We start from the raw sequence: 24383 nt of genomic DNA, 5'->3' as shown, positions 1-24383 counted from the left end.
GGGGGGGGGGGGTGAATTCCCCTGATTCAATTGTACGACAAGGCAGTTTACAGTGAGATGAGTTAGGCCCATAAAACTGTGGAATAGGAAGAAAACATGAGAGCAATCTATTATGTTTTTCATGTTTTATAAACCTATAGTTTTATCAGTAGCTTGAAAATAAACTTATCAAGTGAATAGGGTCTCGATCCTAACAATTTCTTTGTTGGAATGTTTAAAATCATAAATTGAGTTCAACATTCGTTTTCCACAGTTTTACGAGTCTTACTGTATAATATAAGCTGTACGCTGTACAGTGCAGTACATAAATACCTAATGTAGAGAAGTTTAGCTCCTGGAATCTGTACAGTTTCCTTCAACTTGTAATTATCCTAAAAACAGAGAAAGGCTTAAAGGAACAGTCAACAAAACTCTGTTAGAATTAAAAACAACTCTTACTCACAACACAGTACAGTACAGTACAGTACAGGGTCCCAGGGTATTATATATATATATATTATTTATATCATTTTCTAATTCTCTTCAAAAAATATTTTTACTCCAACATACAAACATTTGCGCGGAGCGAAATTTTTCTCTTTTTTCCTGTTTTCCGTTCAATTTAAGGAAATAATTTTTAGATATTTAAAATTGGGAAAACTTGTCATTTGAAATCCAATTTTTATTATTATCTTCTTAATCTTCAAAATTAATTTTTTAATTCTCCAATGCTTGCGTTGAACAAATAAAGCGCATTTCTTCAGGAAAAATGTAGTTTTCTTGAGATAAAAATGTTTGTGGATTTTTAGAATAAGACTTAAATAAAATGAACGATGAAGAGCCCTGATTTTAAGACAACAAATAAGGTATAATTGATCATATTCGTCAGTGATCCCTTATTATCTTGAGACGATGAGGATTAATTGATCCCTTATTATCTTGAGAGGATGAGGATATATTGATCCCTTATTATCTTGAGAGGATGTGGACATAAAGATCCCTTATTATCTTGAGAGGATGTGGATATATAGATCCCTTATTATCTTGAGAGGATGAGGAGATATAGATCCCTTATTTTCTTAAGTGGATGAGGATATATTGATCCCTTATTATCTTGAGAGGATGAGGATATATTGATTCCTTATTATATTGAGAGGATGAGGATTAATTGATCCCTTATTATCTTGAAAGGATGTGGAGATATTAATCCCTTATTATCTTGAGAGGATGAGGATACATATTGATCCCAATTATCTTTAGTGTTTGAGGATATAAAGATATCTTATTATCTTAAGGTTTAAATGGTTTATTTGCATTTGTGATTTCTCTGTAAAAGTCGCTTGGATATGCCTTGCTTATGAGAAACAATAGAGAAATTCCTAAAAATAAACACTTTTTGAACCAGAAAAAAATGGTATCTTCCACATTTTTGATCAGATTAAGGTTTCAAGGTTACCGTAGTAATGGGGCATTCCTATCTTTGCATGGAGGGTCACTTGAAATTACACTTACAGTCCCTTTCTAAGGAGAAAACCTTATTACCTTTAGGGGATGAGGACTTTCAAGAACTCGTCCTATGGTCCAAGGAGTTGGTATACGAACTGATGAAAGAATTCCATCGTCAACTTGTTTAGGTATTTCGAGTCCAGGCTCACCTTTCTAAACAGATCCAAATATTTAAAGATATTGTTCATCTATTTGAAATTACAGATTATTGCTCAAGGATGTAATGCAAGGAAAGTTATTTCAGAGAAGTGTACACATTTTTTGTACTGCAGTGTACTGTCTCTGGACGGTAATGTAAACACAAGACGGATGTCAAAGCCTGACATGGGATCCATCTTTCACATAAAAAAAATCAATGAAATATTCTGGTCATAGGAAACTATTATGTGAATTATCAAAATTATCAAAATTTAATGCTTTTAATCCTTGCATTACACCCTTGGTATTGCTTATCTATTTGAAATAACAGATTATTAAAGGGATTCTTCATCTATTTGAAGTAACAGATTATTAATGTATTGAATACTTTTCATTTTAATTTTTTATTTAATTTTTAAAAATAAATTCAAATCATTTTTTGCGCATAATATTAACATTTTTTCTATTATCATAAAATTAAAAAATATCAGATACCTTTATATTATCTTGGTAGATCTTGCTAACCTTACAGCATCTGAAAATATAGAAGAAAAAACTCAATTAGAAAACTAAAATGAAAAGTTCGTAATAAAAATATACATATATGATATATTTATAATAAATTTGACCGCGGTAACTTGACAAGCTCTTTAAAAGTTAAGCCAAAAAGAGGGATTCACTGACACATAAAAATTGAAACTTTATGCACTTTAACACGGGTGTGTACTGAGTACTGAACCCCCCCCCCCCCCTTTACTCCCTGGCTCTGATTAAACGTAAGACACAGAAAGTCGTAAATAAAACGTTTTTTTTAAATTCTAGTTTTGGAATTTCAAAAGGCACCTCATAAATACTTTAAACAATTGTGAAGGTTCATTTGTGTTCTGTAAAAGTTAACTTTAGTTTTATAATGTTAGTGCGCTTCGTGCCTATCTTCCATTTCAACTTTTAATTGTGGCTCTATCTGGGATGATTTTCGCTTTGTACAATATAAAACAAAAACAAAAAAAGTTCGCATGTTTAGAAATATTTTTTTGCACATTTTTAAAATTTTACAAAACACAAAAACATTTGGACACAAATTTTTGTAGTTTTGAGCCTCCATAAATTTTCTCTGGGTCCATGTGAAGTCCCAAAAAAAAAATTTGGGCCCGATCGCTTTAGGTGTTTTGACGTTTATTGGATACAAACAGACAGACAAGCAAAGTATAAGAATAGATAAAACTAGGCAAAAAGTATAAAGGGAAAAAAAGAAAAAAAAGATCGACTTTTGAAATGTTACAAACCCATCATTGCAAAAGGATTTGGGTAAATCTGCGAAACAATTTGTTTTATGATGTAGAATAAAACTGACCTTGTAAGTAAACCGACAAGCACAGGAATGTTACAATGTTCACATTCATCTCCCTAAAAATTAAAATTTTCTGAATAGATACTTGTGAACCATATCCCTCAAATTTCCCCTGTTGTAAAGGTCGTCTCCGACAAACTGTACCTCCGTTGAATATACTCCGTCCACTCACCAAACCAAACCTTGCCAAGGATTTTGCATAAACGTAAACAACAGCCGCATGGAGCTAATAAAACTTTAAGTGCATTAAAAGAACCCATTTAAACATAATTTCAGTGAATCATTTGCAATCAAATAGTGAACTTATTTAATCAGACGAAATATTTATTTTCAGAAGAATTAAATTTGCTTTAGACTTCTGTACAAACAACTTTTCGACCCAACACAGTTTTCTAGATTGTAAGTTCCATTCACAACAGTACCTTTTAAACCTTTTATTAATCAGTTCACAACAGTGCCTTTAAACCCTTTATTTATCGATTTACAACAGCAAAAAAAATATGATCCCCAATCCTGCTAAACCCACTAAACCTAAAATCTCCAATCCTACTAAACCTACAAGACCTAGAATTCCTATACTCATTTATTGATAATAAAAAAAACCTTCAACTGTTTAATCTTTATTAAAAATTATTATTTATATGCATGTACGCCAATAACAATTTGTATTTTGTAGGAAACCTCGTTACTGAAATATACATTTTCAAGAAGTTATCATCTATCTGTGTCTGGTAGAAAAGAGTGTTTTCCTTGCCAACTCGCCTTATTTTCCCTCTTTCGAGTGTTATTCCTTTTGTTCGGCTCACAATACTGCAGATTTGATTAAGAACATTTCTTGAAAGAGGAATTCTCAACCAAAAAGAAACCGTAAAGTACTAGGTGCACTGATACCCATACCTTCTTTGTAAAAGGATAACAACATTTAAACAATCTTTTGTGTATAAATGTTGTTTTCAAGCAAATATTTTACTAGCATCTTGAAAATCAACTTTTAAATTGAGAAGGATCTGTGTACACTCTACAATTCATTTGTCCCTTCAACCCCATAATTTAAATCTAACAGTCATTTTCCTATTCCACAGTTTAGTGGGTCTCACTGTAGTCAATATTATCTTCAGCCTAAGCATTCTTTTTACAATATTTTTGTATAAAAATGTCAAATCTTGAGATTTTTCAAAAAAAAAACTTGCGGATTTATGCTCTAGAGAATTGTCAAATTTTGTCATTTTTAACTCACCTGGGAAACGATTTGAGTGAGGCAAGTGAGTGTTGGGAGTAAAACTAGAGCAAGTATTGAACCCTGGAGAACCCTGTTCAGATATTTTAATCGTAAACAACCAGAGTCAGTTGAAACCATCTCCTGAAGCAGAACATTTACAGTATATTTTATGTACGTACATATACTGATATATATCTATTTATATAAAGTTGTAATCATTATCTGTATGTATGTTTTTCAGATTATAACTCATTAACCCCTTCGCCGATTAGTCTCAAATTTGAATTGGGAAACTTGGTAGTACGACGGGAATGTTTTTAGCTTAATTTAACGATTCTAAGTAGAATGGGTAGACTTTTATCAGAAAAATAGTTAAAATCGTAATTTACAATCAAGTGCGGGTAAACGGAGGAAGTAACTATGAGTAATCTGGGAAACCTTGTGTAGCAAGTATGTATATAAAGTAGTTATCACTGTGTGTCTGTTTGTTTGTAATTACGGTAATAACTCATGTCCCCTTTGACTGATTTGCCTCAAATTTAGATGGGGTAACTCGGTAAAACAACGGGAATGTTCTTAGCTTGGGTACATATAAATGAGTATTCTTTGTCTGTTTTGATGTCCAATCATGACTGAGGAACCCCTTAACCGATAGGCCTAAAATGTTGATTGTAGAACTTGTTGAACCACGGAAATGTTCTGAGCCTTGTTTAAAACTTTATTAAAATTGAGTGGCCATTTACTTTTATTGTGGAAAACTCCAGTCAAAGCTGGGTTCCCGAGCTACTATATTAAGTAACATAATATTCAATATTCGATATTTTAGGGAAATTGTCAATAAAAATAGAATCAATGGTGGAAAGTGTCAGAATTGAACACTTTTCAATCTAGTAAAATGATGATATCTTCCACATAATTTATCAGAGATAAAGATTTTAGAATTTCTCTGTGTTTATCAAATATTTAGGTATATTTAGGTCTAGGGTCAAATAACATCGGTCTACATTTAAATCCGTAAATTGATATGAATATAAAGACCTGTATTTCTGTAAGTAGATGATCTATAATGGATGAAGATGAATCAAGAATAAGTTGGATGAGTTCCCGGAGAAGATCTTGTATATCCTCATCCCCATCCTCATCCACCAAACAGTTACTAAACAGGAGAATTGATTTTATACAGTTTAACCCAGAACTTGGGAAACATCGATAGAATTTATAAAATGTCGTCTTGACAATTTATCATTCGGTTTTATACTACAGGGTGTCCCAAAAAACATGGGAATTCAGCGACGAATTCGATATCGTCTTTGTTATGAATTAGCATTGTAATACCTAATTTCAAAAGCCATAATATTATTATGTCTGCTAGAGTTTATTTTATGAAAAGGGTAAAAGACTGTAAAGATGTGTCTATAATGTCTCCGCAAGATGAACAGTGAATACGGACAAGTTTACTCTGTTTGTATACTGTAATTTTCTTGTTTTACTAAGTACAACCGTATGCAGTCAAAACATAAACAAACAAAATGTAAACATAGCAGACGAAACTCTTACAGATTACAGCTTTCTCAGTAGGTATCACTATACTAAATCAAAGATCTATTTGAAAAGACGATATCGAATTCGTCACTGAATTCCCATGTTTTTTGGGACACCCTGTACTGTAAAAATAAATAAATAGTCATTAAATATGCAGGAACAGTTTTAAAGAGCTCAATATAATTATTCAATTAAAAAACTAAATATCTGCAGAATTTCATTATCTGTAGGTTGAGAAAACGACATTTAAAAATTCTTTCTTCTAAGGGAAAATTTTCGCGAGCGAACGAAATGCGAAAATGTCGCGAAACCATTTTTCCTTTTCGCTGGAAACCCTAGTCTCGCCATTCATTAAATCTAGTCTGTGTATAGATAAGGATAGAAATCCAGAAATAAGAAAAAGATAAAAAATCTGCGAATTTATTGACACGACTTTTTTATTTGTTATTTTCTTTATGATTAAGAGTTATGATTAAGATAAAGTAAAGTTTAAATCTATCGTATAATTCACTTTGACGTGAGAACTAGGGTTTCCAACGAAATTTTCGTTGAACGAAATCCGTGAAAATGAACGAACGTAATTCGTTCAGTTTAATTCAAAGTTTTTCCGAATTTCGATGTACTTAGACGAAATTTTTTACCTCATTTTCGCGAAAACTTTGTCGTCCATTTTTGCGAAATGTTGTTGAATTTTCGTTCCATAAAAATCGGATTTATTTTAATGCAAAGGGTATAGGGTGGAGGACAGTTAAACGGTGTTTCCAAAAAATCAGAAATGCTAAATATCTTTTTTTTAATAAGTTTCATGGAAAAAATTTATATTTTTGAAAAGCCCTTGAAAAAATATGACAAAATGTGTCACATATTAATATTTTTAAAAATTTGAAATAATTATTTTTGAACATTTTCCCGACATACTTTTTAGACTCCCTTGCACCCCATAACCATTAAAGGTTGAGTTCATAATGGATAAATAAATAAAGGAATAACTGAGAAGTTGTCTACCTAAGAACAGTGTTAACCACGGTGGCTGTATATTTGACAGCTGGTGACAGTTGTGGAGCCCCAGCACAAAGCTGTCCGACATCTTCAATACTTCCGGTCCTGAACACAAAGGTAAAAAGACCTAAACGCATAGAAATTATAAATAGTAATAAAAATTCATTTCCTTACAATACAATTGTATCGTTTGATTTGTGTAATGCATTTTTTAAAATAAAACAAAATTTTTATCGGTGGATTTTTCGAAAACATAGAAAATATATTTCTCAATTATGAGTTATTACCAGTAATATGTAATATGGGGTCACTTAAAATTCCGCATTAAAGGAATTGAGTCTTTACTACAAATCTCAATTTTCTAATATCCTATATCTCTACAACCTGTAGCCGAATTTAAAGAATTTGAGCGGCGGTTTAAATTTAAGCCGCGGCTTAAATATTGTTGGTTCCACTTAAAATTGTATCAAATGTTTCAATCCCCCCCCTCCCTTGGAACTTGCCTAATCAAAGAGATGGTTTTCTGTGTTGAGAGAGTGAGAAGTGAGATGATGCAGGAGTTTAATCTCATTCGTCCGAGCATCTGCCTTAATCTGCACCCAGAGATATTTACATTATTTCAGTCCTCGTTTCTTTAGGGTTTTTAATTTTAACATTTTAAAAGACTATCCTTTAATTTCAAAATAAAGTTTGATTAATAAGACTTGTAATATTCGTTCCTGTTGGGTTGAGTACCCGGAGCCTCTAGTTCTTGAGTAAACCATTCCAGAATCATGTTTCCAAGATCAACCCTGAGAAAATATAGGAAAACATGAGAAACTGTGAGAAAATTTGAAACACTATGAGAAAATATGAAGAAAAAATAAGAGAATATAAGAGATAAGTGGATAGAGTAAGGATGGAATGAGTAAGAATAGATTTAGTAAGGATGGAATGAATAAGGATGGATTGAGTGAGGATGGATTGAGTGAAAATAGATTGAGTAAGGATGGAATGAGAAAGGTTGGATTGAGTAAGGATGGAATGAATAAGGATGGATTGAGTAGGGATGGACTGGGTAATGATGGATAGCGTAAGGATGGATTAAGTGAGGTTGGATTGAGTGAGGTTGGAATGAGTAAGGTTGGAGTGAGTAAGGTTAGATTTAGTAAGGATGGATTGAATAAGGATGGATTGAGTAAAGATAAATTGAGTAAGAATTGAATGAGACAGAATGGATTTAGTAAGGATGGATTGAGTAAGGATGAATTGAGTAAGGATTGAATGAAACAGAATGAATTGAGGAAGGATGGATTGAGTAAGGATGAATAGAGTAAGGATGGAATGAGTAAGGTTGGATTGAGTAAAGATGGATTGAGTAAGGATGGATTGAGTTTAAAATTCAGTGATGGTGGTGGACCAAACCCCTATAGAGTAAAAAGTAGATGTTGGATTGAGTTTTGATGGAATGAGTATTGATGGATTGAGTAAGGATGGATTGAGTAAGGTTGGATTGAGTATTGATGGAATGAGTAAGGATGGATTGAGTAAGGATGGATTGAGTAAGGATGGATTGGGTAAGGATGGATTGAGTAAGGATGGATTGAGTAAGGTTGGATTGAGTAAGGATGGATTGGGTAAGGATGGATTGAGTACGGATGGATTGAGTTACGGATGGATTGAGTAAGGATGGATTGATTAAGAATGGATTGAGTAAGGATGGATTGAGTAAGGTTGGATTGAGTATTGATGGAATGAGTAAGGATGGATTGAGTAAGGATGGATTGAATAAGGATGGATTGAGTAAGGATGGATTGAGTAAGGTTGGATTGAGAAAGGATGGAATGAGTAAGGATAGATTGAGTAAGGATTGAATGAGAAAGGTTGGATTAAGTAAGGATGGAATGAATAAGAAAGGATGGATTTAGTAAGGATAGATTGAGTAAGAATGGATTTAGTAAGGTTGGATTGAGTAAGGATAGATTGACTAAGGATGGATTAGGTAAGGATGGATTGAGTAAGGTTGGATTGAGTAAGTTTGGATTGGGTAGGGATGGATTGAGTAAGGTTGGATTGAGTAAGGTTGGATTGAGTATGGTTGGATTGAGTAAGGATAGATTGAGTAAGGATGGATTGAGTAAGGATGGAATGAATGAGGATGGAACAAGTAAGAATGAAATAAGTAAGGATTGAATGAGTAAGGATGGACTAAGTAAGGATGGATTAAGTAAGAATGTAATGAGACAGAATGGATTAAGTAAGGATGGAATGGATTGAGTAAGGATGGAATGAGACAGAATGGATTGAGTAAGGATGGATGGGGTAAGGATGGATTGGGTAAGGATGGATTAAGTAAGGTTGGATTGAGTAAGGTTGGAATGAGTAAGGTTGGATTGAGTAAGGATGGATTGAGTAAGGATGGATTGAGTAAGGTTGGATTGAGTAAGGATGGATTGAGTAAGGTTGGATTGAGTAAGGATGGAATGAAAAAGGTTGTAGTGAGTAAGGATGGATTGAGTAAGGATGGATTGAATAAGGATGGATTGAGTAAGGATGGATTGAGTAAGAATTGAATGAGACAAAATGAATTGAGTCAGGAAGGAATGAGTAAGGATGGATAGAGTAAGGATGGAATGAGTAAAGATGGAATGAGCAAGGTTGGATTAAGTAAGGATTGATTAAGTAAGGATGGAATGAGGCTGGAGTAAGGTTGGGTTATAGTGTCCTCTATTCCGTAGTGCAGGTCTATCATGGATCAATGTAATTAAGAAGGACGGAGAGGAGAGAGAAGATCAATAGAACAGGGGAGAGAATACTAGGAGACGGAAACATACCTAGAGCAAGGAGGAGAAGAGAGGGACAAATCAATAGGAAAGAAGGATAGGATAGATAGATAACACCTAATGTGAGTATAAATCAATGATTGAAACTGATGATATGAAGGATGTACATAGAATGTAAATCGTGTCCTATTTGAAAATTCAAGAAATGAATAATTGAATCTAAACAAAAAATCTAAAATCTAACAATCAGAAATGATAATCTGAATGAATTCTTGTTTTCAAGAGGACTAGCTCCTCCTAAATCTGCAGGCATTGATACCTGAGCTGAGATGTATCCAGGTTTAGAGGAAAAATAGCTCCTCCTGGTTGGGATGAATACCTGAGCTGAGATGTATCCTGGTTTAGAAGAGAAAGAACTAGCTTCTTTTGAACCTGCAAGGATAGATACCTGAGCTGAGATGTATCCTGGTTTAAAAGAGAAAGAACTAGCTCCTCTTGAACCTGTAAGGACGGATACACCATATTTATAGCACTCAGCAGTGTTCTACAAGCCTCTAGAGATATCCTGCAGAACAAATATCAGTTATTTGAAAATTTAAATTTAGAAAACCCTTAAAAGTTTTGGATTCAACCCCAAAAAAGTTCTCCGAACAGAAGAACTACAAAAAGTTTCTCAATAAAATATTTTGTCCACAAATTTTTTTCCTGCTAAATATTCCAACCACAAAACTTTCCTTTCACAAATGTTTCTACCACAAAAGGTTTCCTTCTACAACATTTCACCTTCGCAAAAAGTTTCCTCGCAAAACATTTTAACTTCAGATTGCTTTTATTATTTTAAAAATTGAACGTTTTATGGCAAAAATAAATCTGTGGGGGAATAACTCTTTTATTTTGAGGGGGGGGGGGTTTAGGAGTTTAGGGAACATTTTGTTAGTATCTCTTTTAGATTGTTAAATTTAGCAGCTAAAATTCTTCAGGTGATGTTTACCTATAAGAAAATTTCTCATAATTGTCAATGATGCTCCAGAGCAGCTCTTGCAACTGTTTTATTCTAGACTTTTCTAGCTCCTCCGCCCAGCTTCTATCTCTGTTGAAGAAAGCCTGTAGGGATACAAGAAGGCAGGATATACTGGTCCCATCACCTTCGGTCAGATGGGCATCGTTTTTTACGAACGAAATTTTTAAGAACTAACCAAATTTTTCGAAAAAAAGGTTGTCATTCAGAAAACAAAACGAATGATGGACAACCAAAATGGATTGTTCAGAGAAATGAAAAATGTATCGTTTTTTTAAAATGAACAAAAAATTAAACTAATGATTTTTGAACGAACTTTAAAAAACCAAAGTTTTTTTACTGAACTAAAGATTTTCCAATGATTTGGTTAAAAAAAACTATTGTTTTTTCATAAACAACATATTTTTTGGAACAAACTATCTTAAAACGATAATTTTTACTGAATAAAACACTATTAAAAATACGAATGAAACATCCGTCATTCACGAACGATGAACGAACGAAATGAAAAAGAGTCAAACGTGCCCATCTCTACCTTCAGATACTGCAGCTTCCAATAAAAAGAGAACCCTGTGGAAGTGTGCTAAGTCCTGGGTCCTCTCATTTAGTGTAGAATCTAGGGTCCCGGCGCATGATGTCGCAACTTTTTCAGAGGCAACAGCATGGGAACATTGAAGCCCGACATGCCGCAGTAGTGTTGCATAAATCTGCTGGGTAGATGCCAAATTTCCCTTCTTTGTCTGTGCTTGAGTACTTTCCTCCGGGAATCCCAGTTTTCTTGCAATAAAAGCCGGAGCTTGATGTCCAGGGTTACTGAACTGATCCACGTGGTCGCCTGTAGCACCCCAAATGCAGTTGTTGACTGTGTCAAAAACTGTCGCAAAATCTGATAGAGTTCCACCACGACCGAGGGATGAATTAATACAGTCTGAGAAATCATGTTTGCTGCTAAACTGTCCATCTCTACATTTTCATGAAAATTTTATTTTATTTTATTTACACTTCGTATTTAAACGTACTTCAAATTCATATTTTTAAATCACACAAAAACTGAAATTATAAATATTGATCAAAAGATCGAGACCTTCTTAAAATAACTGTTTAAATCGTTCTATTTAATGAAAGTTTAAGGGTAACAAAGTAGAAAAAGAGATAAAATAGTTCGATCAGAGCTGAAAACTTTAGAACGGTAGATATCAGGATTAATGCTTAATCCACTCTTTTTCTTAATCTCCAGATTAAATATTGCTTATACTCCTCATGAACTTAATCTCCAGATTAATTAACCGGTCGGGATTAAGGATATCACATTCTAAAGTTTTCATCTCAGAGCCAAAAACTTTAGAATGATGGATATCGAGATTAATGCTTGATCTCCTCTTTTTCATAATATCCAGATTAAATAATGCTTGTTATCCTCTTGTTATTAATTTCCCGATTAATTTACTAATCGGGATTAAGGTCTCATTCTAAAGTTTTTAGCTCAGGTTGTTTTGTCTTAATAATTTTTAAATAAAATGTTCCTAGTAGAGTAGCACTGAGAGGTTGCTAGAACTCTATTGGATGCCCCAGGGTTCCCTCCTCCCAACAAACTTCGAGCTATTTGAGCTCCAGCACTTTGGCTGTTCACTACAGGACTAAACATAAAATTATTATTTAAAATCCAAACTTGTTTAATTGACTCACCTCAGGATTGTAATGAATGTTCCACATGTGAGCATTGGTGTAGAAACAAGTGTCTTGTAAGATATACCAAGAGAAGTTGAATTTGTGTCCTAAAAAGTATCAACTTTTATAATACTTTGTGATATTGAGGGCTTCCCCCCTTTTATCAGTGGTATTGTTTTTAAAACTATTGAGATGCATTTTTATTTGTGGGTTTCAAAATAAGAAAATTTGGCCTGTGAACATCTTTTTTAAACTTTTAAGAATTTAAGATTGTTTTTATAGATCATTTTGATTGTTGAGCGTGAGACCACCGATATGGGAGATGCAAGAAAAAATCAGATAATTACTTTTGCAGGATTGGTTGAGTTAGCTGCTCCTGGAGCCACCTGCACTGGTTGAGTTGAGGTACTAGAAGAGTTTGAGCTTGAGCTAGAGCTAACACGAGCTAGGTTAGCGCTGATTCTAGCTAGGTTTGCTACTGAGGCTGCAGTGCTAGACTCAGTCTGAGGAACGGATACTGATGGATCTAAAAAACAATTCTAGGAGTCTAAATTTATAAATACTAGGAATCGAAACATAAAAATTCGAAAAGTCGAAACTTATAAATCCTAGAAGTCGAAATTATAAATTCTAGGAGTTGAAACTTATAAATTCTAGGAGTCGAAACTTATAAATTCTAGGAGTTGAAACTTATAAATTCTAGAAGTCGAAACTCATAAATTCTAGAAGTCAAAACTTGAAAATACCAGGAGTGGAAACTTATAAATTCAGTGGTGCTTACTGTTTATAAAAAGGTAAAATATTATTTAATTATGCTATAGCTACCTATATCTACTGCTGAAGAGCGGCGCAAAGGTTTGGATTTTCTACTGAAAAAAAACATTAGGTTTTTTTGTCTTTTAAAAGTTTCTTTGTTATCTTAACCCCTCCCCCCCTCCCTTTATTATTTTTAGGATTTAGTTCATGAAAAGATTATGAATTATAATACAATGGCGTATTTTTGAAATGTTTTTAATTAGGTCAAATATTTTTAATCATCTACTTCATAGATGATGTCATTGTCTTTTTTGAAATATGGAAGGCTCACTTAGACCCGATGTAAGCATGATTTCAAGTGGAAAAATGGCAATGTCTGATCCTCAACGATACAATTGAAATATTTAACCGATCAAAAATGTGGAGGATATTATCGTTTTTGTAGGTTTAATAAGATTTAATTATGATATTTCTTACATGCAGTAGAAATACGCAAGTCACTTGTGTATAAAGAAACCACCACAATTAAAAATTAGTTTGCAAAATTACATACATTGTATTCAAATCCTACTGGATCGGACGACGCTTTTAAGGGTACCGTTGTGAATCTGGAAAGGCCATCTTTGCATAGAAGGGTCACTTAGAATTACTTTTGCAACCCTACCTAATAATATGTTCTAGACCCTGGAGCTTTAAACCTGGTTCTTCACGTTTACTCAGGACAACCCTTGGTCTGGTAACCTAAACAAAAGGGACCGTTCAGTATGTTTGGGGGAAATAGTGTCTAAATAATTGTATTTTTAGTTTTTACCCATTTTTAAACATTTCTGAAGATTTTAATTGTGCTCTGTAAACTGACTATCAAAGTTTTATGTTTTGAAATTTAAAAATAAAATTTGAGTTCCAATTTTTTTCAACAGAAAGAGTCGGATTAAATTCCGACACTGAGGGACACCTTCGAGTGGCAAGATTGTCATATTTGTGTTCTAAAAACAAAAATGATATGTCTCAGAAGGCCCAATATTAATAAAAAAGTCCTTACCTTAACTGCATAACTGTTCTTATCAACAGTAAATACATCTAGGATGATAATGTACGCAAAAGGAGAACTCATTCCGTTCTCCACATTTGTATTGATGGCCCTTAACAAAATATTCGTATTCTACTAATCTATTAGGTTGTTAACTAATCTCCTGTTCTCAATATATCTCAGTGATTCTACTAATCTATTAAACACCAGGGATTAGATTGTTAACTAATCTCCTGTTCTCAATATATCTCAGGGCTTCTACTAATCTATTAAACATCAGGGATTAGGTTGTTAACTAACCTCCTGTTCTCAACATATCTCAGGGATTCTACTAATCTATTACACACCAGAGATTAGATTGTTAACTAATCTCCTGTTCTTAATATATCTCAGGGCTTCTACTAATCTATTAAACACCAGGGATTAGGTTGTTAACTAATCTCCTGTTCTCAATATATCTCAGGGATTCTACTAATCTATTACACACCAGGGATTAGATTGTTAACTAATCTCCTGTTCTCAACATATCTCAGGGATTCTACTAATCTATTACACACCAGGGATTAGGTTGTTAACTAATCTCCTGTTCTCAACATATCTCAGAGATTCTACTAATCTATTACACACCAGGGATTAGGTTGTTAACCAATCTCCTGTTCTAAACATATCTCAGGGCTTCTACTAATTTATTACACACCGGGATTAGGCTGTTAACTAATCTCCTGTTTTCAACGTATATCAGGGATTCTACTAATCTATTACACACCAGGGATTAGGTTGTTAACTAATCTCCTGTTCTCAACGTATCACAGGGCTTCTACTAATCTCTTACACACCAGGGATTAGGTTGTTAACTAATCTCCTGTTCTTAATATATATCAGGGATTCTACTAATCTATTACACACCAGGGGTTAGGTTGTTAACTAATCTCCTGTTCTCAACGTATCTCAGGGCTTCTACTAATCTATTTCACACCAGGGATTAGGTTGTTAACTAATCTACTGTTCTCAATGTAAATCAGGGATTCTACTAATCTCTTACACACCAGGGATTAGATTGTTAACTAATCTCCTGTTCTCAACTCACAGGGCTTCTACTAATCTCTTACACACCAGGGATTAGGTTGTTAACTAATCTCCTGTTCTTAATATATATCAGGGATTCTACTAATCTATTACACACCAGGGGTTAGGTTGTTAACTAATCTCCTGTTCTCAACATATCTCAGGGCTTCTACTAATCTCTTACACACCAGAGATTAGATTGTTAACTAATCTTCTGTTCTCTCTGTATCAGTCAGCAGTCAATAGGTCTTATACTAATCTAATGTACAGCAGGGATTAGGTCGTTAACTAATCTCCTGTACTTTCTGTATAATTCAGTAATGATTAGGTATTACAGAAAATTACAGAAAATGTACCTAATCCAGTAAAATTCCATCCCATTAGAAATCAAGTTTATGGTCACCGCGGACCCAGCTTCAATCTAAATTTGTTAAAAATGAGAAAAGAACAGAAAAAAGTTTTAATTTTCTTTTGTATGTATTGTAAATATATTCAATTTGGTGTATAATTCTGCAAAAAATCTAAAGCACATTTCAGAGTTTTCACAAAATGTATTTTCACTTATCAGGTCGCATATGAGAGTAAAAACTGGCTAAAAGCAAAATTGTTGTTTTCTGATCATACCAAAGTCAAATAGAAATTCGTTTCAATGAAAAAAGCATGACTAAACTTTCATTAAACCTTCATAGTTGAAAATTATTAAAAAGAAACAGAAAAGAATACTTTCCATTTTAAATTTTTAACGCTGCGTCATTATCATATATTTGTTGTGTAATTTTGTTTGAATTGCGTCAATTACCTGAAGGCAGGCAGACTGCGTCAATTCTGTTTTGACCTCTAGAGTGTCAGGGTTGATCACTGTTGCTAAGTATTCACAGTTCCCTGATTTATGTAATTTATACTCATATATATATATTTATATATAATATAGTTAACATTGTATATAAGAGATCTTTGATGAGACAATTAAACTCTTTAAAAAAAAACGTAAAAATATAAAAACCAATTTGCAAAAAATTGTTTTTATTTTTTAAAATTATATTTAACAACTTTTATATCGAGTGATTAAGAAAAAGGATATGTGCTATATTTTGAAAATCCTGGAATGTTAAAAATAAATGCGCAAAAAGTTCGAGGATTTATATGTTGATAAAAACCTTGTTTTTCTTGGTCTAGGCTCTTATGCAGAAGAACCCCGTCTGCCAAGCTGATAAAACCCTGAAAATATGTTTTCTATCATTTTTACTTTCTGAAGTTAACGACCTCTTCTCCCAGAAAATTAGGTTAATGTCAATTCACCCTCTTTCTTTAATTCAATTCAAACGGCGCTTTACTAGAGATAACAGATTTCTTAAACTGAATAACAACTAGCCAACAATATAATTGACTCCCAAACCCAGCCCCCTTAGTCTGCATGTCCTTCCTGTCCTAAATCTTGAACCCGGATCCCTTGTTCTGCATGTCCTTCCTATCCTAAATCTTTAACCTGATCACCTTGTTCTTCATGTCCTATCTGTCCTTAATCTTGAACCCCTTTGACTGGATGTCCTACCTGTCCTAAATCTGTGTTGATAGAGTAGATAAATCCTTGAAAAGTTCCGTTCAGTCCTGACCCCAGCTTAGCTAAACCACAGCCTATGCAAGTACGCTTTATTTTAAACTACATATACATTTTCGATCATAAAGGGCCTTTAACATTATTTCAAGTGACCCTAAATCTAAAAAGTTGCATGCCGGGCCTGAAGCACAACCGTACAATGTATAGGCTGCAACGTTGTTTGTCTGTCTAGAAAATACTTTTAATTTCCTTTTTATCACTTTATAGAAAATAGCAACAACAACAAATTGTAGATAGAGAAACAGGAATAACTCGATAACTCGATAACAAAGGTTTAAAGGATACAGTTGTGAATCCGACATGTCCCTTTAAAGTATATGATAACTTATAAGTTAAATTTACGTCGACAATCTCTTTATGGGGAAATTCTAAACATTTACTATCAACTCTTTAATAAAAGTTTAATTTTCTTTTTTGATCATTAATACATATTACTTTTGAATTGATCTTATTCATATTACAACTTGGGGACTTGTATGTAAATAAAAGTCTTCCAAAAAGATTCTTGATCAAATAAATGGTTAAACCTTTTTGTCGAATGTAGTTGAAGTTAGGTTATATTTTTGATAAATAAAAGGAAGATTTTTTGTTAAATATTGTTAAGATAATAAGTTGAATATGTATAGGTTCGATTTTTGGTTTAACAAATTATTAGATAAAAATAAGAATATTTAGTCAAATTATGTTCAAATTTTGACAAAACTTTCAGTTTCATTTTAAGTAAGATTTTGGGGTCAGAAATTTTTAAAATACATGGCTTTTTTGTAACAATTTTTATTTATTTTTGTAAATTTTAATCAGTGGATCACCCTCAACTATAAGCTTTCGATATATATATACTGCAGTGATTTGCAGTACACTGACCGAAGAAATAGTGGGGTTTAGTGGAGAGTGATATATTCAATTATAATTATTTCAGAAGTGTACGCAACTTTTGTACTGCAGTGTATTGTCTCTGGGCGGTAATGTAAACACAAGACGGATGTCGAAGCGTGACATGGGATTCATCTGTCACATCAAAAATCAATAAAATATTCTGGTTATAGGAAACTACTATGTGAATTATCAAAATTGAATGCTTTTATCAACCTTGGATAGTAAACGAACACTGGTGCTTCTATTCTTGTTTACAAATTTCGCCCAGAGAGAACTGGTTTCAACGTGTTCAATATGTACGCAGAGTATACGCAACTGCAATTAACTTTCCTTGCATTATAACCTTGGTCTGCACCTGTTAATCCGGTTAAAAATAGATAAGTTCCATCTGTAGCTATCGTTCTTCTTCCTTCTTCTGATCCTGGAACAATATATTTGATTTAAAGGGCTTTTAAGCGTAATTTCATTTGACCTTTCCTTTATAGAAAGGCATGTCCGATTCACAACGGTACCCTTTAAACCTTTGTCCGGACAATGTTGTTCAAACAAAAGTTTAAAGGGTATCCTTTTAAATCGGACATGCCACTCTATAAATGGAAGGTCACTTCAAAATACGCTTACTGTCCCTTTAAGGCTAAAACTTTTTGTTTTGATAGTGCTAAGCTGCATCGACCTAACTCGATCAGCATAACCTTTTAAATTATAGGATATGTGTTAATTTACAGAAAATCTGAGAGTTAAACTTGAAATGACTCGGTGCACTTTAAAAATAGATTTGCGACATAATCTTTTTGAAATTTGAATCCAGAAAGCCTTACGCACTTTTTAAATATTGTATTGTATCCCAAAGGAACGTGCTTTTGCCACAAACTCTGGTTTTCTTATACCAATATATTTGCAACTCAATATTGTTGACCACAGATATTTCATACTATAGGAATTCTTTTAGATCAAATAGTCTACGTTTAAAATATAAAAGGTTTTCACCATCAGGTTCCAAAGATGTAAATTTGTGGCGTATAGTCTTCATTACATACCAGATATTGAAGATGATTTTAATGTTGTACCCATGTTTATTGGTCCGCCCTGAACTTACCAGGGGGTCCAGAAGGAAGTGGTAGAGGGTCATCAAACCAGAAACCAGTTTTATATCTAGCACCCTAGAATCAGAATTCGAATTTAATGAATTTGAGCTGCGTCTCAAATCTGCTTAAACCAGTTCCAATTGAGCGCCGGCTTAAATCTTGAAACATTATATACAATTTTAAGTGGAACCAACCATAGGTTAGGTTAGGTTAGGCCTCAGATTTATTTAATTTATCGTTATATTACAATACATTCGTATTACAAAAGCTGTGCAAGTGCAGAGTTTATAAAATGTCAGAATTAATGGATTACCCTGTCACTATAGGGATTATACCATCTTATATTGCATAATCCAATAAAATCCAGTGTACAGTGTGGTCATACATTGTACATACCTGCAGTACAGGTGGTACACTGGGCCCTCCCTCCAGTGCACCTATGCAAAATATTCCTTATAGATAGGTGCCCTTTAATATTTTATTTTCAATATCATGCCTTAACTATTTTTTTATTAAATATTTTGTTAGACTATACTTCTAGAGTTTTTTATTTTTTATGCATTTTATTTAATTCGACTTCAATTTCAATGTAGGAAATTGATAACATGCAAGATTTCAGTCTCATTTAACTTTGTTTTATTATAATTAATAAGGACTGCAAACGTAACTTCAAGTAACTCTCCATGCAATGATGGCGAAGTCGGATTCACAACGGTACCCTTGAGATCTTAATGTGGAAGATATTTTCATTTTCTGACTCGACAAGTGATTATTTTTGCGAATTTCCTAATTCCCTCTTATAAGCAAGAAATACGCAAGTCACTATTGCAGAGACCCCGCTTATGAAATTATCAGTTTAAAGAAACAAAAACATGAATATTTAATTTGTATTTGAGCAGATCATTCGGTCTAAAGGGTACCGTTGTAAAGCGGACATTGCCATCTTTGCATGAAGGGTCACTTGAAATTACGCTTTCAATCTTTTTAACTTAAAATAAACAACCTACTTAGAATATAAATGATATCATTGACAGGAAGGTGTTGTACAGTTTTTAGCTGATTCAGTATGTACAGAGTATGCAGTACAGTTCTGGTAGAATTGCTTGCACAGGCCAGGGCCACCAGGCAGGCAGCAGGCAGCACAATCTCATCGCTGGGCTCACTGGATGAAAGCCTGATTAAATTAAAAAGTAAATTAAACCCGGGAACAATAAAATTATATGAGAAAAAAGTATTCACTAATTTTAATATAAACATATAACTGGGCTTTCAGGTTGAACCCTTTGATTTTAGGTCTTAAATGTTTCTTGTATGCCATAATTTTTTACTTAAAAATCTAAACATTTTCGCAGATTTTAATTTTCATTGGCGGATTTTTCAGATATTACAGATAAAAAATTAGGCCTGATTGGTTATCATGTTTTGAAGTTTATTGGAGACATATAAACAAGTCAAAAGACAAATTAAATATATGATCATCTACAGGATGTCCCTAGAAACATGAGAATTAAATGAAATTTTTTTTAATTGTCAATGTAAATGACATTTTTATCGTTTATATTTTGATTGCATACTTGTGTACTGTAGTAAAATGAGAAATTATGTTACAGTAATTCCTTTTCACTGTTTAATCTTGCATAAATGTTACAGAACATCATACAACGTTTTGCAGAATAACAAAACAGCCCTTGTACGTTTAAATAAATGTACAACGCTAATTCTTAACAAAGACGATTTTGAATGCGTCGCTTAATTCCCATGTTTATTGGGACACCCTCTAGAATACATACCTAACTATCCCAGAACTATCTTCACCCAACCAACGACACAGTAAATTCTCTGAAAAAAAAAATTAATTATGAAAAAAATGTTTAGTAAAAAGTTTGTAATGCAGAAAAGCAAAAGTCAATAGATGGGTTATCCACTAAATAACCCAAGATGTACAATTAAGGATTGGAAGATCTAAGCCTCAAAATCTTCACAAATACATTTTCCGAAGTGTATCATTTATACAAAAAACTTTGAACCCTATTGGACATAATATTGAATTAACTTTTTAATCTTTAAGTTATTACTCTACCAAGTTACCTATATTCATATTAAAGGTTATTTTTTATGTTTTTCTAATTGTGCTTAATTCTTACTCCTACAGAAGATATAAGTTTAAAAAATGAAAACTAAAAACTGAAAAAAGTATTGGTTAAATGATTTATCGTTTTGGTTAATGTCTTTAAATTGCTATTGCAAGATGAGTAAAAAATGTAAAAATGACATAATTTTCAAATATTAGAATTTTTCAGATTATAGCTGTTGAGTGTTGAGCCTCATTAATGAAAAACAAATGATAAAAACGAACTAAAAATGGGGTCTCTTATCTTACCTAGGCCAGTCAGACAATCTGCCGGTTCCCGGAGAGAAAGTGGGGGACACTCCCTTAAACTCTGCAGTAGGATGGTTGTTGTTATACCACAGAGACCAGGGTCAAGTCTAAATATATAAATTATATTATTCTCTTCATGCATAGCCACATGGGTGGTTATGTTACTTAGAAAGGGACTAAAGACATGAGTTGTTAGTAGGGTTTCCAACCAATTGGAAAAATCGTTTTTTTAAAATTTCGCATTTTTGTTTCGCAAAAAAAAGTGGCCATTTTTTCGTCCTTCGTTTAGAAAGAAATGCGAAAATTTTCATTTTTCACAAAATTATTCGTTAATCTGTTTTGCGAAAAAGAAAATTGTGTAAACTTCGCGGAAAATGCAAAATTTAACCAAAAAAATGCAAAATTCTTTTCGCTAAGTTTATTTTTTCAAAAAAAAGGCTTTCCCTGGAAACCCTATTTGTTAACAACCCTCCATATGGGTGGCTTCTGTTCGGCTCAAAAGTCACAACGATACCCTTTAAACCTTAGCACAGACGCCTTTAAAGGGAATTTTCACATTCTCAGTTTTCCTTGAATACACATTTAGGTTTTCAAAATTTTTCAAATGTTTTTGGACATTTGAATTCACTGGGTCAAGGGCTTTTCAGAAGTGTATAATTTGTTGCAATTTGAGCATTTTTTTGCTTAATAGCTATATTTCCCAATAAATATTTGGATTTTTGCTAAGGAAATGAGTTTTTGTCACAAACTCAGATTTGTTAAACCCAAAATCTCTGCAACTGGATAGTGTAAAACTTTGATATTTCAAACTCANGGGTAAATATGGTTGATAAGATGTGAAAAATTATTCATAAAGATTCTGATACTTTTGCGGGAAATTCTCTTTTCCGATTTAGCATGCAAATCTCAAAGTGTATAAATACTAAAGTGGAACAGACTAAGGCAACGACGACAGGTTGGGCCATAAGGTTTTATTTGGTTTGGAAATAATTGCATGAAAAGATTTCGTTTGGAAAGTAAAGACTAGAAAAAATAGACTCAAGACCCATGTAAAAGTTGTCTTCAGTAAGAGCTTCGAAATTTTCATAATAAAAATAAAATTTAATTACTTTGTACAAATCTTCCCTTGCATTGGAATTTAAATATTTGACAAACAAATTTATTCAGTCAAATGCTTTTCTCAATTCTAAATGTGAAAATTGTTCCTCAAATGGTTTTTGCCGTTGAATTTCAAAAATCGTCCAAACACTCTGCACACTGAAAACTCTGGTTCAATTCAAGTACCAGGCCGACTTTTAATCAGCTAGAGCAAGCGTTGCAGAGAGTAAAAGTCAAAACGGATTCTAGTGTGCAAAAACCTACCTTGCTTGGGATTCAATAAGAGGAAATATAAGCATGAGACTGAGTTTGGAAGAGAATGAGCTAGAGCCATCTGTTGGTGAGTTTCCATAACTCTTTCTGCCAGTTGTTTCCTCTGCACTGCAACTTTTCTCCAACTCTCTCCACTTTTGTTTGGCACGCCAAAGCTGTGTCAGAGCGCTATAAACAAAAATGTTTAGTAAAAAAGTATTTTTAAATTAATTTTTAATTAAAAAACTTTTATTACCTTGTTCTGTATTGAATCAACGTTTTAAAGGAGCTGGTCTCATTTCTAGTTAAAAATTATCGTTAAATAAATTCAAACTCAAATGTTTATAATAAATGTGACAGGTAAATATTCAAAATTTAAAAAGAAAATCCGCAATCGCTTTTCCTCTTGAAGCGGCCCTAAGATATGTTTGCGCTGTTTTCTGGAAGAACCCCGGTCAAAAGGAGCAACGGACAAGGTTGCTTTTAGAATACGCTAGTTAAATTGTCGAAAAAAAAGAATAAAGAATCAACTTGAATCAATAAAAAATTGTTTCACATTAAATATCAGATTTTTATGTCAGGAATAGACGATTGCGAATTATATTGCTTACACACATAGATGAGTTTCGGCATCAGCGTTTACAACAAAGTGATTACATCATCATGGATGAATAAATTCATCCATGGCTCACTTACATACCTCGCAAATAATTGTATTCTTCTGCATAATTCATCTGTTTCAGATTCATCAAGCCAACTCATATCATCCTATTCATTTATTCATTTATTCATTTATTAATTTAATAATCTATTTAATTATTCATTTATTCATTTATTCATTTATTGATTTATTCATTTATTCATTTATTCANTAATTTAATGAATTGGAGAGAGGTCGCTGATATATCTATACCACTGGTTCAAATCTTGAATCACCGATTCAAAGTTAACGAATCATTAGGATTTGAACTGGTATTAGGTAGTTCAGCCACCTCTTCAATTCATTAAATTCAGACCTGACTCACAAGTCTAACTTATTAAAAGTAAATGTGATTTTGAATATTTAAATAATTTTGTATATATTTTTCAAAAATGGAATTATCTGGTAATTTCAAATACAAATTTGAAAACAACGTAACATATAATTTTTTAAAGAAAAGTTGTGACAGTTTGTTTTTAAAGTGACTGTAACAATATTTCAAGCGAACCTCAATATGTATGTAATATGTATAGTGACATGACTGATTCAAAACAGGAAACCTTAAAACTTTTTCCAATCAAGAATCATAAAATTATAGTTATTTTCATTTGTAGCTTCTCTATAAAAGTGCCTTGCGGATTACTAATTACAAATTTAAACAGTGGAGTAAATTGGAAGAATTAAACACTTTTCACGCAAGAAAATTTTTTCAACATTGATGAGAATAGGGCATTTCCCTCTAACCGGAGAGTCAATTGAAATACAAGAATTGATTGAGATTGACTTTCTATATTTTATACAGTGAGACTCATAAAACTGTGAAATAGGAAAACGACATTAAAGCTATCTTATTTTTTTTGGTGTCGTTATAAATCAAACAGTTTTACCAAAGGTCGAAAAACAAATTATGTATTTAGTGAACTGGGTCTGTGCACACTGCACATTTGCTGTGTTTCTGTACATTGTACTCTTAAACAACATAACTTGAGTTCAACAATCTTCTGTTTTTAACACAGTTTTATATGTCCCACTGCAGAGTTCGCTAACCTAAGCCGGAGACAGGCAGGATAAAAACTTCACTCTCCATACGGAATATTTACAGATTTATAAAAAAGGTTCAGATTTTGGAATTCATCATTTTGGAGCAAAAAGAGACGGATTTCAGAGTACGTGTTTAGCTTGTTTAGAAATAACTTTACTTCAAACAAAGAAACGTAAAATGTGAAGAACTTCAACAAAGGCCAGGCTGCAGTTTCGAGAGTCCTCGAAAAAGGGGAGGAGAGTCCAAGAAAAATTTGAGGAGGAGTACCCAAAAAAGGAAGGGGAGGGGGGGGGAGTCCA

General features: G+C 33.0%; 2 protein-coding genes across 5 annotated transcripts in view; one reads left to right on the top strand and one right to left on the bottom strand.

The window, feature by feature from the left end:
- Positions 1–231: 231 nt before the first annotated feature.
- On the bottom strand, positions 232–23109 carry LOC111711110 (probable E3 ubiquitin-protein ligase HECTD4). Of its 4 annotated transcripts, none has more exons than XM_023485360.1 (31): positions 23043–23109; positions 22599–22643; positions 22355–22531; positions 20993–21099; positions 20403–20451; positions 19620–19786; positions 19009–19049; positions 18624–18687; positions 17883–17948; positions 16586–16668; positions 16191–16251; positions 15833–15915; positions 15390–15454; positions 13981–14080; positions 13603–13679; positions 13008–13051; positions 12530–12708; positions 12201–12289; positions 12038–12151; positions 11050–11477; positions 10488–10641; positions 9876–10061; positions 7454–7525; positions 7238–7327; positions 6741–6839; positions 5232–5349; positions 4212–4334; positions 2978–3030; positions 2119–2158; positions 1522–1638; positions 232–371 (listed from the first exon to the last, which is right to left on the bottom strand). In XM_023485360.1, exons 1-31 carry the CDS (start codon positions 23102–23104, stop codon positions 234–236), a joined length of 3291 nt encoding a protein of 1096 aa, XP_023341128.1. In that variant the 5' UTR covers positions 23105–23109; the 3' UTR covers positions 232–233. The 4 variants fall into 4 exon arrangements, with proteins under 4 accessions (XP_023341128.1, XP_023341131.1, XP_023341129.1 ...); XM_023485363.1 differs by having other exon boundaries at positions 9945–10061; XM_023485361.1 differs by having other exon boundaries at positions 13008–13048.
- A 1004-nt stretch (positions 23110–24113) lies between these two features.
- The window catches only part of LOC111711113 (uncharacterized), a gene marked incomplete in the record, with an annotated part of 11857 nt that continues 11587 nt past the window's right edge, over positions 24114–24383 (top strand). The window contains 1 exon segment of the mRNA XM_023485366.1: positions 24114–24208.

Source organism: Eurytemora carolleeae, unplaced genomic scaffold, assembly GCF_000591075.1.
Source record: "Eurytemora carolleeae unplaced genomic scaffold, Eaff_2.0 scaffold1098, whole genome shotgun sequence".
NCBI classification, from domain to species: Eukaryota; Metazoa; Arthropoda; class Copepoda; order Calanoida; family Temoridae; genus Eurytemora; species Eurytemora carolleeae.
Note: the sequence above shows the minus strand (reverse complement) of the source record. Positions and strands in the feature narration are given on the sequence as shown.

Bases quoted from the DNA above. Each gene is read 5' to 3' on its own strand.
- LOC111711110 (XM_023485360.1), bottom strand. From the start codon at position 23,104: ATGAGTTGGCTTGATGAATCTGAAACAGATGAATTATGCAGAAGAATA. The intron at 13,680-13,980 runs GTAAGGACTTTT...CCTTTTGTTTAG, and splicing joins AGAACAGTTATGCAGTTAAG to GTTACCAGACCAAGGGTTGT. The intron at 7,328-7,453 runs GAACGAATATTA...CTCTGGGTGCAG, and splicing joins CCGGGTACTCAACCCAACAG to ATTAAGGCAGATGCTCGGAC.